The following is a 12682-nucleotide window of genomic DNA, read 5'->3' on the forward strand; positions in this document are numbered from 1 at the left end:
TTTAATTTCTTTCAGCAATGTTTTGTAGTTTTCCAGAGTATGTATTTTGTACTTTATTAAATTTATTCCTATGTATTTTTTTCTTTTTGATGGTATTGTACATAGAATTGCTTTCTTTGTTTCATTGTAAATGTTTGCCAATATATAGAAATAATTGATTTTTGTATATTGATCTTGTATCCTGCAACTTTTCTGAACTCATGCATTATTTATTTATTTATTTATTTATTTTTGTTGTTTGTTTGTTTGTTTGTTTTGAGACAGGGTCTCACTCTGTTGCCCAGGCTGGAGTACAGTGGTTCGATCTCAGCTCACTGCAACTTCTGCCTCCTGGGTTGAAGAGATTCTCTCATCTCAGCCTCCCAAGTAGCTGGAACTATAGCTACCTGACCTCAAGTGATCCGTACCCACCTCTGCCTCCCAAAGTGCTAGGATTACAGGCATAAGCCACCACACCTGTAATCACATATTAGGCCAGGCATCGTGGCCCATGCCTGTAATCCAGCAGTTTGGGACGTGATGGCAGGCAGATCACTTGAGGCCAGGAGTTCAAGACCAGCCTGGCCAACATGGCAAAACCTCATCTTTACTAAAAACACAAAAAATTAGCCAGGTGTTGTTGTGGTACATGCCTATAATCCCAGCTACTCAGGAGGCTGAGGCACGAGAATCACTTGAACCCAGCAGGTGGAGGTTTCAGTGAGCCAAGATCACACCACTGTACTCCAGCCTAGGCGACAGAGTGAGACTCTGTCTCAAAATATAATAATAATAATAATGGCCGGGTGTGATGGCTCATGCCTGTAATCCCAGCACTTTGGGAGGCTGAGGGGGGGCAGATCACCTGAGGTCAGGAGTTCAAGACCAGCCCAACCAACATGGTGAAACCCCCTCTACCAAAAATAGAAAAGTTAGTCAAGCATGGTAGCATACACCTGTAATTCCAGCTACTTGGGAGGCTGAGGCAGGAAAATTACTTGAACCCGGGAGGCAGAGGTTGCAGTGAGCTGAGATTAGGCCCTTGCACTCCAGCCTGGGCAATGAAAGCGAAACTACATCTCAAAAAAATAAATAAAATAGTTTTCTAGTGGATTCCTTAAGGGTTTTCTGTATAAAAGATCAAGTCATCTGTTAATATAGTTTAGTTCTTCCTTTCCACTAGTAGGTATTTTTCATGTTTATTTGTTCTTCTTCTTTCTCCTCCCACTAGAATGTAAGCTGGTTACTGCTGTGTTCCCAGTGCCTAGAACACGGCCTGGCACACACTGGTGCTCAGTTGTTTGATGATGAATGAATCATCATCATGAATGAATGAATAAGTGGAGCCAGCATGACTAGGCTCAGGTGATGCCCCCAGCCCAGGGCCCCCACTCCTGTGGCACCTACCTATAGGGCTTAGATCTGTCCCTTCCTCCCCTGTCTTCAGCCCTGACCTTTTCTGCTTGTCCCCAGTCTTGGTTGCAGAGGGTTGTTGGAGCTCACCCTCCTAACAGGCTAGGTGCATTCTGGTTCTCTTGGTCCCTGGTGTCCTCACAGAGCCTTCACCAGGCCGGGCACTTTGCAGGATTCATTTCACTCAGTGCTGCCACAACAGTGGCCACGACAGGGGTGGCGTGCCCCAGTGAGTGTGCAGGTGTGGCCCAGGTCTGCCTGCCCTGTTGGCCCTTGTCACAGCCGTGGCAGGAGCACAGGGTAAGCCTTGGTCACATCCTCAAAGCCTTGTGGAGCCAAGAAGGGGTTGCCTGGAGGGGGCTCCTCATAGAAGGTGAGGCTTAGGGGCTTTCATTGGCTAGGAAAACGGGACTCCCTCATTCATGCTGTTCCCTCTCTCTGGAACTGTCTCCTCCACCTGGCTACTTCCCAGGCTCATTCTATCCTGAGCTTGAATGTCACCTTCCCTGACTCACCCCTTCCCCTGCCCTCTTCTGGTGACACTGAGTCATCACTGGGTAAATACAGTCTGCAGTGGCTCATCCCAGCACCTGCTTGGCACTCAGAGACCTGGGTGGTGCCTCAGGGGCACAGCAGGGTACTGCAGGCCCCACAATGCCACAGGTTCTCCTTGCCAGGCTTTCCCGGGCTCCTGAGCCGAAGTGGCGACTAAGAGCCCTGACTCTGAAGTCAGACAGTCCTGGGTTTAAATCCTGCTTTGCCAGTCACTGGGGATGTGAGCTCGAGTGGCAGGTAGGGTGGCCTTCTCTTGGAGCTTCAGTGCCCTCAGCAGTAGAAGGGGTGGCATAGAGCCCACCTTGCAAGACTGCCGTGCAAAGTAAACCTGGCGATGCCCAGGGGAGGGTTGACTGTGGCCCTCTCCGACCCTCCCTGAGGCCTCGATCTGGCAGTTAACCCACTCTCCTCGGGTCACTTCCTTAGCTGTCCCCTTGGCGGTTCTGGTTAGGAGGATGAGCTGGAGATAACGTCTCTAACACTGTCCCCTCCCTTCCCTGGCCACCCCTTCCTGAGCACAGGCTCTGCCAGGCAGGCTCTGTGGAGATGCGGAGCTGCTTGGGGATGCAGAGCTCAGTTCCGTCACATGCCACTGCCACCCCCAGATCCTGCTGAGGCCCCCGCAGCAGTTGGGAGGGGCTTGGATGAGCTGCTTCCACTGGCTCCCACTCACTCCCAGAGCACAAAGCATCTCTCCAGTAAAGGGGTGCTGAATTTTTCAGCGTGGTCATGCTCTCCAACTCAGGAGGAATGGGGAGGGGGGCTAGAAGACCAGAGTCCTCTGCTTAGTGTTGGTGAAGCTTTCTCCACACCGAGTCCAACTACTTGGGTTAATCCCTGTTCTGCTCTTCCCTGTGGTGGCCTCAGGCGAGGGTCTTAGCCTCCGGGCCCCCGGTTTCTTTGGGGATTAGGCTAATGATGTGGCTGCTCCAGACAGAGGTTGGAAAGGTTTGGCATGACCACCTTTCTCTGGCACTTGGAGCGGGCTCCAGGGCCTGCTGGCTCTTGTGAAGTTCTTTGAACAGTGCCGGGCACATGGGAAGCGCTGTGTGGGTATCAGCTGTTGTTACTACTGCCATTGTTGTTATTAGTGGTGAAGAATTGGGCTCTGGAGTCAGGAGGAACCAGGCTTCAGGCCCAGCTCAGCTATCTACTGGCTGGGAGGTGTGGGGCAGCTTGCCTAGCCTTGGTCTCTTCATCTGTGAAATAGGCTGAGTAGTCCAGCCTAAGACTGTTGTGAGGGTCACGAGGCGGTTGGCAGAGCCTGGCTTTGGAGGAGGTAATGGCAGTGCAGGGAACTGCCCAAGGTCTCAGAGCAAGGTGGCGGGAGCAGCGCTGGGTGCAGAGGGAGGCTCTGCAGGTTGCCAGGCTTCCCGGGGAGGGACAGCTGCCCTAGCTCACCTCACCCCTGCCTTGTGTTTATCTCATTTTTATTACCTTTTTGCTGTTGTTTTTACAACTACATGAGTACATTCTTGTGAAAACACAGCTACTTTGTGACATGGTGAAAGTGAAGCTTCCCACTGCCTCACTCCCAATGGGCAGGGCTCTTGCTGTGTCCCTGGTACCACATGGGGTCCCCTGGCGCAGATGCGCATGCCTGTGCTCACCTGTCACCTCTGGCCTGCAGGGAGGAGGTACAGGAGAACTGCGTGCGGTGGCGAAAGAGGTTCACCTTCGTGTGTAAGATGAGTGCTAACCCGGCCACCGGCCTGCTGGACCCCTGTGTCTTCCGCGTGTCTGTGCGCAAGGTGAGGCCAAGGGTGCATGTGGGGCTGCTGGGCTGGGTGGTAGGCCCCTCCCCTCATGAGTCCGCACCCCCAGCTGAAAATGGGGAGAGTTGCTCTGCCCCTTGCCCTCCTCCCCTCAGATCTGGGGGGACTGGGGGAAATGCATGAGGTCCCTGGGATTCCCCAGTCAACTTGCTGCTCGTGTCTCCCTCCTTGTGCAGGAGCTGAAAGGCGGGAAGGCTTATTCCAAGGTAAGAGGGGCTATGTGAAGGGGTGGTGGGATGGAATGTGGGGTGGCACGGGACAGGCACAAGGGAAACCTCCAGCCCCATCTCTGCCACAAGCAAGAGACACTCAGCCCTACCTGAGATGCGTTATTTTTTAGAAATATCTTTATTGATGGCCTTTGCACTCAATATAAAGGCAGCATACGGTTGTTGGAATATAAATGGTACAGAAGTTCACTGAGCAAAAGGGCCAGTTTCTGTCCCCTTTCCTCTCTCCAGGCCTCTTTCTGGGACCCCATTATTGGGATTGAGTAAGACCTTTGCAGACCTTGTAAGAAGGAAAAAAGGAAATATGCTATACAAAGAGAGCAGCGAATAAAAATCTATGCATGTGGTTTAGAGAAATGCAAAATGAGCACCCTCTATGTGTACTTAAGTGCATGCAAACAACATGATTTTTTTTTTTTTTTTTTTTCTGGTGACATTGTCTTGCTCTGTTGCCGAGGCTGGAGTGCAATGGCACAATCTTGGCTCACTGCAGCCTCCACCTCCCGGGTTCAAGCAGTTCTCCTCCCTCAGCCTCCCGAGTACAGCTGGGCATGGTGGCTCATGCCTATAATCCTGGCACTTTGGGAGACGGAGGCAAGCGAATTGCCTGAACTCAGGAGTTCAAGACCAGCCTTAGCAATATGACAAAACCCCATCTCTACTACAGTTGCAAAAAAAATTAACCAGGTGTGGTAATCCTGCCTGTAATCCCAGCTACTCGGGAGGCTGGAGCACAAGAATCGCTTGCACCAGGAGTGTGGAGGTTACAGTGAGCCGAGATCGCGCCACTGCATTCCAGCCTGGGTGACAGAGCAAGACTCTGCCTCCAGATAAATAAATACATACATACACAGATTTGCAGCTTGGTTTTTTACTTAATCCATCCTGGGCATCTTTTTGTGTTATCACAAATTTCTATGTGCTTTCTAAGGGCAGCAGTATCCTGTGGCATGGCTGGCGATGGTTGACTCAGCCAGCCCTGCTGCTAGACATGTGCATTGTTACCAGGGTTTCACTGTACCCACAGACAGTTCACCCCTACATAGTATTAATAAGAGCTTTTCTACTGAGTAAAGAGGGAGAAGACAGCTCTGGTTTTGAATAAGCCTGCTCTGCCTTCCATCCCTCTTCTCCATGGTGGACTCTTGGCCTCCTCTTCTCATCTCCTGGGAGGCTTAGCCCAGTGGCAGGAAGGTGGGCTCCATCAGCTGGGAGGGGAAATGCCTTCGCCTCACCTCTCACCCGAGGGAGGTGCTATACAGGGCGCGGCCCTTCCCCCTGACCAGAGCTCAGGAACTCAGCCAGCTGGGCCGTGCACTCTACCCCGGCCCGGGGCGCTGACGTCCCTCTCCAGAAGCAGAGAGCAATATGGCTGGAGCCAGGCTGTAGAGGGTGCCATCAGAGGGGAAATTTCTCTGATTCACACGGTGAGGACTGCTGCCCAGCCAGGAAAGGAATTACCAGCAAACACCTGGGAGCATCTCGCCTCCACTGGCAAACATTTACCAGGCACCCAGCACATGTCAGGCACTGCCAGGCCCCTTCCCTTCTGTTCTATAATTGAACTCCCACTGCAGGCTTTACTCCCATTATACAGAGGAGGAAACTGAGGCCCTGAGAAGTAGCTGGGCGTGGTGCCTATCAGGCCTAGTTTCAGTCCTGTCTCTGTTGGGTTAGCTGTTTGGCCCTGGGCAAGCTTCTTCCCCTCCCTGAACTTAGTTTTCTCATCTGTAAAATGGGGATTAGTCTGAGTCCATGGCAGGGCTAGGATGTGAATCCACTTTCCTGATTCTGGTGTGTGTGCCCTGAACACTGCAGTAGAGGCTTGCAGGCAGCAGGTCCTTGACACCCATCCCTCATTGGTTCGGTTGGGTTCAAACATTGGTTCAAACATTTCATTATCTATCTCTTCTGAGCCTGTTGTATCTGGAGCAGAGCTGGGCAGGAGGTGGAAAGCAGAGGCTCTGGGGCCTCCTAGACCCTTTGCAGAGGGAACCGGAGATGTCCTCCAAGTCCCCAAGCCTGGCACCACCTTGTCTCAACCTCAGTTTCCCCTCCAGGTCTAGCAGACTTGGCCTCCATCCACAGGGCTTTCTTAGCGCATGCCCTCTTTGCACTTACTCCCACTTCCCTCTCCATCCCTCAATCCTCTGCCCAGAGTTCCTGAGGGCCTGTTCAGACCCTGAACTCTGCCCAGCAGCCCCTCACTCTGGCCTCTACCAGGGTGCCTTCCCTGGGGCTCCTGCTTATCCTGCAGTGCCCCTCCCCTGTGGGGGTGTCCCATCACTTCCCACAGGCCTTCCCTCCTCTCCTGCCTGCTGACCCGGCAGCTCCCTACAGCACGGCCTTGTTTCCCGGGGAACAATGCATCTGTGTCACGGACAACAATGTCCTTTCATGTCAGGCGCACTGGCCCCGGTGCACGCCGGGACGTGGCACAAAGGGTGCTTTGTCCAGCTCAGGGATGTGAGCTCCTGGCTTTGCCATGTTGGTGCTGCCGACCGGGGGCCTCTGTCCTTGGGTCCAGTTACGCAACAGTCAGTCAGGGCTGTGGGGTGGGCCCAGGGGCTTTGTCTGTCTCCCTCTCCAACTTTTGCCAAGTTACCCCTTCTGGGCTTTCGCCAGTCAGGAGTCCACACTCTCTCAGCCTCCCACATGCTCCTCTCACCTCCTAGCTGGGCTTCGCTGACTTGAACCTGGCCGAATTTGCGGGTTCGGGCTCCACGGTGCGCTGCTGCCTGCTCGAGGGATATGACACGAAGAACACTCGCCAGGACAACTCCATCCTTAAGGTACCAGGGATCCTGCCGCCTCTGCCACCCTGACCACGGGGTGGGGACAAACCAGGCTGCTCATCAGAACCCCCTGGAGAAGGGTTGTTAAAAATACAGGACTTACCTGAATAGGTAGACATCGGGAAGGTGCAAGTCCAGGAATCAGGAAACCACTATCAGAGGGAGGCCTGGCTCAGCTGCTGGCCTCAGTTTCCCCATCAAGATCAGGGCGGGGTCCTGATTGTCTCCAAGGTTTGGCAGGCGCTTGGCAGTGGGTCCACATCATGCTGACTGCATGCCCTCTCTTCTCTCGTGGTCCCCTGACAGCAGCTCCACGAGCTGTGGTATCTTTGATTAGTCCCAGCTTCAAATGGGAGGAAGTTGAGGCACAGACATTAAGTCATTTACCTGGAGTCACAGACAGAGCTGGCATCTGACCCCCAGCCAGTTGACTTGTTGGCCCAGCTCCTAATCCTGCCCCAAGTGACAGGCAGTAGGTAGCCTGGCCCCTAGTGGATTATCAGCGAAAACGATGGCTGCTGAGGGCTCCGGGGCAGGCATGGGCAGGTTTCCAATAGCCAGGGCAGCCCCACCCCCAGGCAGCTGCCTTGTTGGCCTTTTGGGAACAGAAATGTCTGGGTGTCCATCATCAGCACACCTCTCTCCCTCTGTTTCCACACCTTCCACCTGGCCAGGAAAACAGGCTGTCCCAACAGCACCTCTGCAAGGGGACCCAGGGAGAGCCTATTGTATCTGGAGCAGAGCTGGGCAGGAGGTGGTGAGCAAGGACTCTGGGGCCTCCTAGACCCTTTGCAGAGGGAACCGGAGCTGCCAGAAAGGGTCCAGACTGATTGTCTTGGGATCTGGAGCCTTTCAGCCTCAGTCAGGCTGAAAAGCACAGGCACAGTAGCCCTGTGCACCTCAGGCCAGATCAAGGGAGCCCGGGGGCCAGGTAGCCTTGGGTTCAAGGGCAACTCCCCCAAGTCCTGTCTGCAGGGTCTTGGGAGTCACTTCCCCTCTCTGAGTCTTGGTTCCCTCATCAACAGCCTGGGGCTAGGCTGCTTTCATAGCCGAGTGAATAAGCCATAGAAAGCATCAACCTAGTGGTCACCCTTTCATAAGTGGTGGCCCCAGCATCTGTGCCCCTCTTTCCCACCTGCTCATCCTTTGCCTGTCACTCCATCTCAGCCTAGATTTTAGGATCCAAATGTTGCTACATTTGGGCTGTTAAGTTTGCAATGACTTCATGCTTTATTCATCAGACTTTCACCAAACCCTGCCCGCCACCTGCTGTGCCAGGCCCCATGAGCCCTCTTCCCTCTCCTGCCTGCTGAGTTGAGCTCTGTACTCCTTACACAGGGCCGGGGGTGAGTGTGTGACTCCACCCTGGAGAAGCTCACTGTCTAGGCCTGTAGCTGACTGCAGTCCGCTCACTCTGCCAGGCGCAGGGCTGAGCCCAGGCCTTACTTTGCTATGCCCTCCCCTCTGGTCTGCCAGGCAGGCCTTGGTACCATCTCTGTCCTCCACACAGGGAAACTGGGCTCAGAGAGGTTAGGTGACTTTGCCAGAGCCCCCAAGCCAGAAGGAGGCAGAGAGACAGGATTGGAGTCCAAGCCCTTCTGAGGCCAGAGCCGAAAGGCTGCAAGGGGCCTTGCTCCTGGGCGGGCTGTGGGTGGCCAGGGCATGGCTGATTGCTCCCCTTGCCACAGGTCACCATTGGTATGTTCCTGCTCTCTGGAGACCCCTGCTTCAAGACGTGAGTGCTGGCACAGGCCTAGGGGGCGGATGGGAGCCCAGTCCTGGGCACTGGGGATGGAGGAACAGGGACTCTTGGTGTCCTCCGTTTTCGTCTGGTCCTGACGAAAGCGGGGCACCCTAGTCACACCTGTCTGTCTTCCCAAGGCCACCATCTACTGCCAAGTCCATCTCCATCCCAGGCCAGGATTCCTCCCTGCAGCTGACATGTAAGGGTGGCGGGACCAGCAGTGGTGGCAGCAGCACCAACTCCTTGACTGGGTCCCGGGCCCCCAAGGCCCGGCCCAGCATTCTCAGCTCAGGTACAGTTCCTCATCTGCCCACCCCTCCCCTGCTAGCGGCCCGAGGGCTTTACCTCCATGTCATGCCCAGGTGCCCAGGGAGATGCTGACTGAGGGGAAGGTGATGGTGGGAGGGCGTTTGCATGCTCCTGCTGGGCTGATGAGATCTGAGCACCTTGTGTGTGCCGGCTGTGCTGCTGGGCCCTGAGATCACAGCAGTGCCCTGGACTGAGACTGACGTGGCCTCCCCATCCTCATGGCCCTGCAGCCTAGCAGGAGAAACAGGCCTCAACCAAGTCATAGATAAATGACATGCATGTCTACCTGCAAACAGGATAAGAGCTGGGGAAGACAGGCCCAGAAGGTGGGATCCATCCGGGGCCAGGGAAGGCTTCCCTGAGGATGTGGTGTCTGAGCTGCATTTGGGGGGTGAGGCACAGTATACCTGGCAGAGGAACGTGCTGGGAGCTCTTGCTCTCCCACGTGCTCTATGACCTTGACTGGCCAGTTTGCCTCTCCCTGTCTCAGTGTTCTCTGGAAAATGGGATTGGTAATAGCAGTTACATCCCAGGTCACTTTGGGGATTAACTATCCACATGTGGGCACCTGCCCCGCACATGGTAAGCACTCAGTGGGCACTCTGGTTTTTGTTTTTGTTTTTTTAGACAGAGTCTCACTCTGTCACTAGGCTGGAGTGCAATGGTGCAATCTCGGCTCACTGCAACCTCCGCCTCCTGGGTTCAAGCATTTCTGCTGCCTCAGCCTCCGGAGTAGCTGGGACTACAGGCGAGCACCACCATGCCCAGTTATTATTATTTTTTTTTTGTATTTTTAGTAGAGACAGGATTTCACCGTATTAGCCAGGATGGTAGCCAGGATGGTCTTGCTGTCCTGGTCTCGTGATCTGTCTGCCTCGGCCTCCCAAAATGCTGGGATTACAGGTGTGAGCCACTGTGCCTGGCCAGGCACTCTGTTTTTATTAAATTATCACTGGTACTAATGTTATGAAAAAGTGAAAGAGCCCCAACCCCCAGAGGAGATGGCATGGCAATTAGGAGGAGGGGGTGCTGCCAGGACAGGAGGCTCTGGCCTGCCCTCAGGTGTTTGCTGGGCCCCCTCAACCCTAAGCAGGGCCCCCAGAGGTATGAGCCTTGGACCGCCCCCAGGTGATTAGTGAACAAGGCATCAGTGAACAAGGCATCAGGTGGCAACCCTGATTGTCCCACAGAATCAGAGCACAGGCCTTGTGTGGCCCAGCAGATGCTTGCCAAGTGATTCTGCCTCTGCGAACTGGGAGCGGTGAGGGACCCTCTGACCTCAAGGGTCTGGCCTTCCTTCACTCCCTTTTCCCCTGCAGACCCAGCCAGCTGAGGCCCGGAACAGAAAGCTGGGGGCTTCCCAGCACAATTACTCTCTCCAGCCCCTGGATGGGAGTCCCCAGAATAGAGATGTATCTGGCGATCAGACCACCCCAGCACAGGTGGTGCCTTCGTGTGAAGTAGAAGAGGCCCCTCCCCCAGGGCAGGGTGGGACTTGAGTGCCCACTTGCCTCTGGAGCTGGGCTCCTCCCATATGCAGAGAACCCGTTGGGGACTTGAAAAGCCACATAGTTATGGATGGGCACACAGGCCAGCCTGGGGTATCACAGGCCAGCCTGGGGTGTGTTGGGCAGGAAGGCAGGTGGGTACTCAGAGCCCTGGGTAGGTCCCACCTGGTCCCTTATGCCTCCTGCTGGGGAGTGCCAGGAAAATCTGTTTTGAAGTTGGGCTTATGGGTAACTTGGGACAGGACTGTGGGCCTGTCCCTTTGGGCCAGCCTGCTCCCCTTCACCATGTCCCTTCTACTCCAGCTCTGCTGACCCAGGCCCCTTCCAGCCTCGGGGCCTCTGCAAGTGCTGTTCTCTGTGCCTGGAAGGCCATTGCCCTCCTGAGGCCTTAGCTGGCTCCCTCCAGCGATGTGTCTTGGAGGTCTGCCATTAAGGCCATTTCCTTGGAGAAGCCTTCCCTGTCCTCAGACTGGGCCAGACCCCCAGTAAGCACTCCTCCCTGCTCTGCACCTCTCACTGCACTTGTGGGTAGTGGAGGCAGTTTTTGTTCAGCATTCCTCCTTGCTGGCCTGTGGTGGGCACCCCACACAAGGATGCCCTCTGTGGAATCAACGGACCTGGGTTCAGAGGGTGACCTATGACTCAGGCTGGTTGCTGCTCCTCTGAACCTGTTTTTCAGTCTGTTAAATGGCACCCCGCCATGGAAGGCTCTGTGAGGGCACGCTGTGAAGGGCAGTGGTGAGCAGCACTGGGTGACCCCTGTCACCTCACCCCTTGCCGCTTTCTGCCTTCCAGGGCTGCCAGAGGAACCCGACCAGAACCTGTCCAGCCCTGAGGAGGTGTTCCACTCTGGCCACTCCCGCAACTCCAGCTATGCCAGCCAGCAGTCCAAGATCTCTGGTGAGTGGCTGCCTGGCCCTGCCCCTGCAGCCTTCTCCTTCTTCGGGATCCCCCATTATGACGCTCCCCTGCGGCACCCCCAACAGGCTACAGCACAGAGCACTCGCGCTCCTCCAGCCTCTCAGACCTGACGCACCGCCGCAACACGTCCACCAGCAGCAGCGCCTCTGGGGGCCTTGGCATGACTGTGGAGGGCCCTGAGGGCAGTGAGCGGGAGCACCGGGCCCCGGAGAAGCCGCCGCGGCCACCCCGGCCCCTGCATCTGTCTGACCGCTCGTTCAGGTGAGGCCTACTGCTTGGTGCCCCCTGGAGAATAGACCCCTCCCAGTAGTGCCTTGAACCTCCGCTTCTTTACCTGTAACACAGGGACCGTAGGGTCCCCAACTCAGTGGGTTGGGTGGTGATGATTCCACCAGCTCATGGCCCTGAAGGGTGCAGCCATGCCCGGCATGCAGCAGGTTCTGTTCATGGCTGCTGTTGTGGTTTTGCGGATCGGACAAGAGCACAGTCTGTGGGCCTGACAACTGGGCTAAGCCTTAGAGCCACTCCTTATGCGCTGGATGGCCTTGGGAAGCTGACTTACCTGCTCGTTGCCTGGCATCCTCATCTATAAAACCAGCTCATGATGGCAGCTGCACCCTATTGTGCACACAAGGGTTCAGTGAAGCACAGCACGGAGCACACAGGGACATTCTGAGCACTGCTGCAGCTGGCCGGCATTATTGTCGTGGTTTTGTGCTTGTGCCTGTTACTGCTCTGACTGTTGTGACTTGCCCCCCCAAAATCCAACCCAGGCGGAAGAAGGACTCGGTGGAGAGCCACCCGACCTGGGTGGATGACACGAGGATCGATGCGGATGCCATCGTAGAGAAGATTGTGCAGAGCCAGGACTTCACGGATGGCAGCAACACCGAGGGTGAGCCGTGCCGGGCTGGTGGGGGTGAGGCCACCTGCTCCAAGGGCTAGCCCTGCCCCACTCAGCCTCCGTCCTCCCCTGTGTTCCCACAGACAGCAACCTCCGGCTGTTCGTGAGCCGCGATGGCTCTGCCACACTGAGCGGCATCCAGCTTGCCACCAGGTAGGGCAGGCTCAGGGAGGGGTCGTCGGGGCGGCTGGGGCTTGGGGGTGAGAGCAGAGTCCCCACAGTCCACTCACCTGGCCTTGAATGCCAAGTCTTGTCGCCACAATGTGACCCTGGGCCTGTCGTGTCTCTGAAGCTCCCTTTCCCCATCAGTCAGGCGGTGTGGACACCACCACCTCACCTGGGAGCCTGGGGCAGTGAGGGCACGGACAGGTTCGGTCAGTTCCCATGGTTCACAAGGTCACCTCGGGCAGTGCCTGGCACAGGGCTCGGCACACAGCAGGGGCCTCACACGTTTATTTAGAATCCTCCCTTCCCCTTCCTCCCAGCTCCAGGGACTGGGAACAATGGTGGTGGTGATGCCTCATGGGTTTACTGAACAAATCTTTCCCT

The 12682-nt window shown here is 55.6% G+C and overlaps 1 protein-coding gene across 1 annotated transcript in view; it reads left to right on the forward strand.

Moving 5' to 3' along the window:
• Window positions 1–12682, forward strand: part of FAM102A (family with sequence similarity 102 member A) — a 40648-nt gene that overhangs the window by 24338 nt on the left and 3628 nt on the right. The window contains exons 2-10 of the mRNA XM_023217065.1: window positions 3578–3698; window positions 3899–3928; window positions 6628–6744; window positions 8436–8482; window positions 8629–8783; window positions 11104–11208; window positions 11295–11490; window positions 12003–12124; window positions 12217–12286. Coding sequence (XP_023072833.1) covers window positions 3578–3698; window positions 3899–3928; window positions 6628–6744; window positions 8436–8482; window positions 8629–8783; window positions 11104–11208; window positions 11295–11490; window positions 12003–12124; window positions 12217–12286 — 963 coding nt within the window. The remainder of the gene's footprint in view (window positions 1–3577; window positions 3699–3898; window positions 3929–6627; window positions 6745–8435; window positions 8483–8628; window positions 8784–11103; window positions 11209–11294; window positions 11491–12002; window positions 12125–12216; window positions 12287–12682) is intronic.

Source organism: Piliocolobus tephrosceles, chromosome 14 (genome assembly GCF_002776525.5).
Source record: "Piliocolobus tephrosceles isolate RC106 chromosome 14, ASM277652v3, whole genome shotgun sequence".
NCBI lineage: Eukaryota > Metazoa > Chordata > Mammalia > Primates > Cercopithecidae > Piliocolobus > Piliocolobus tephrosceles.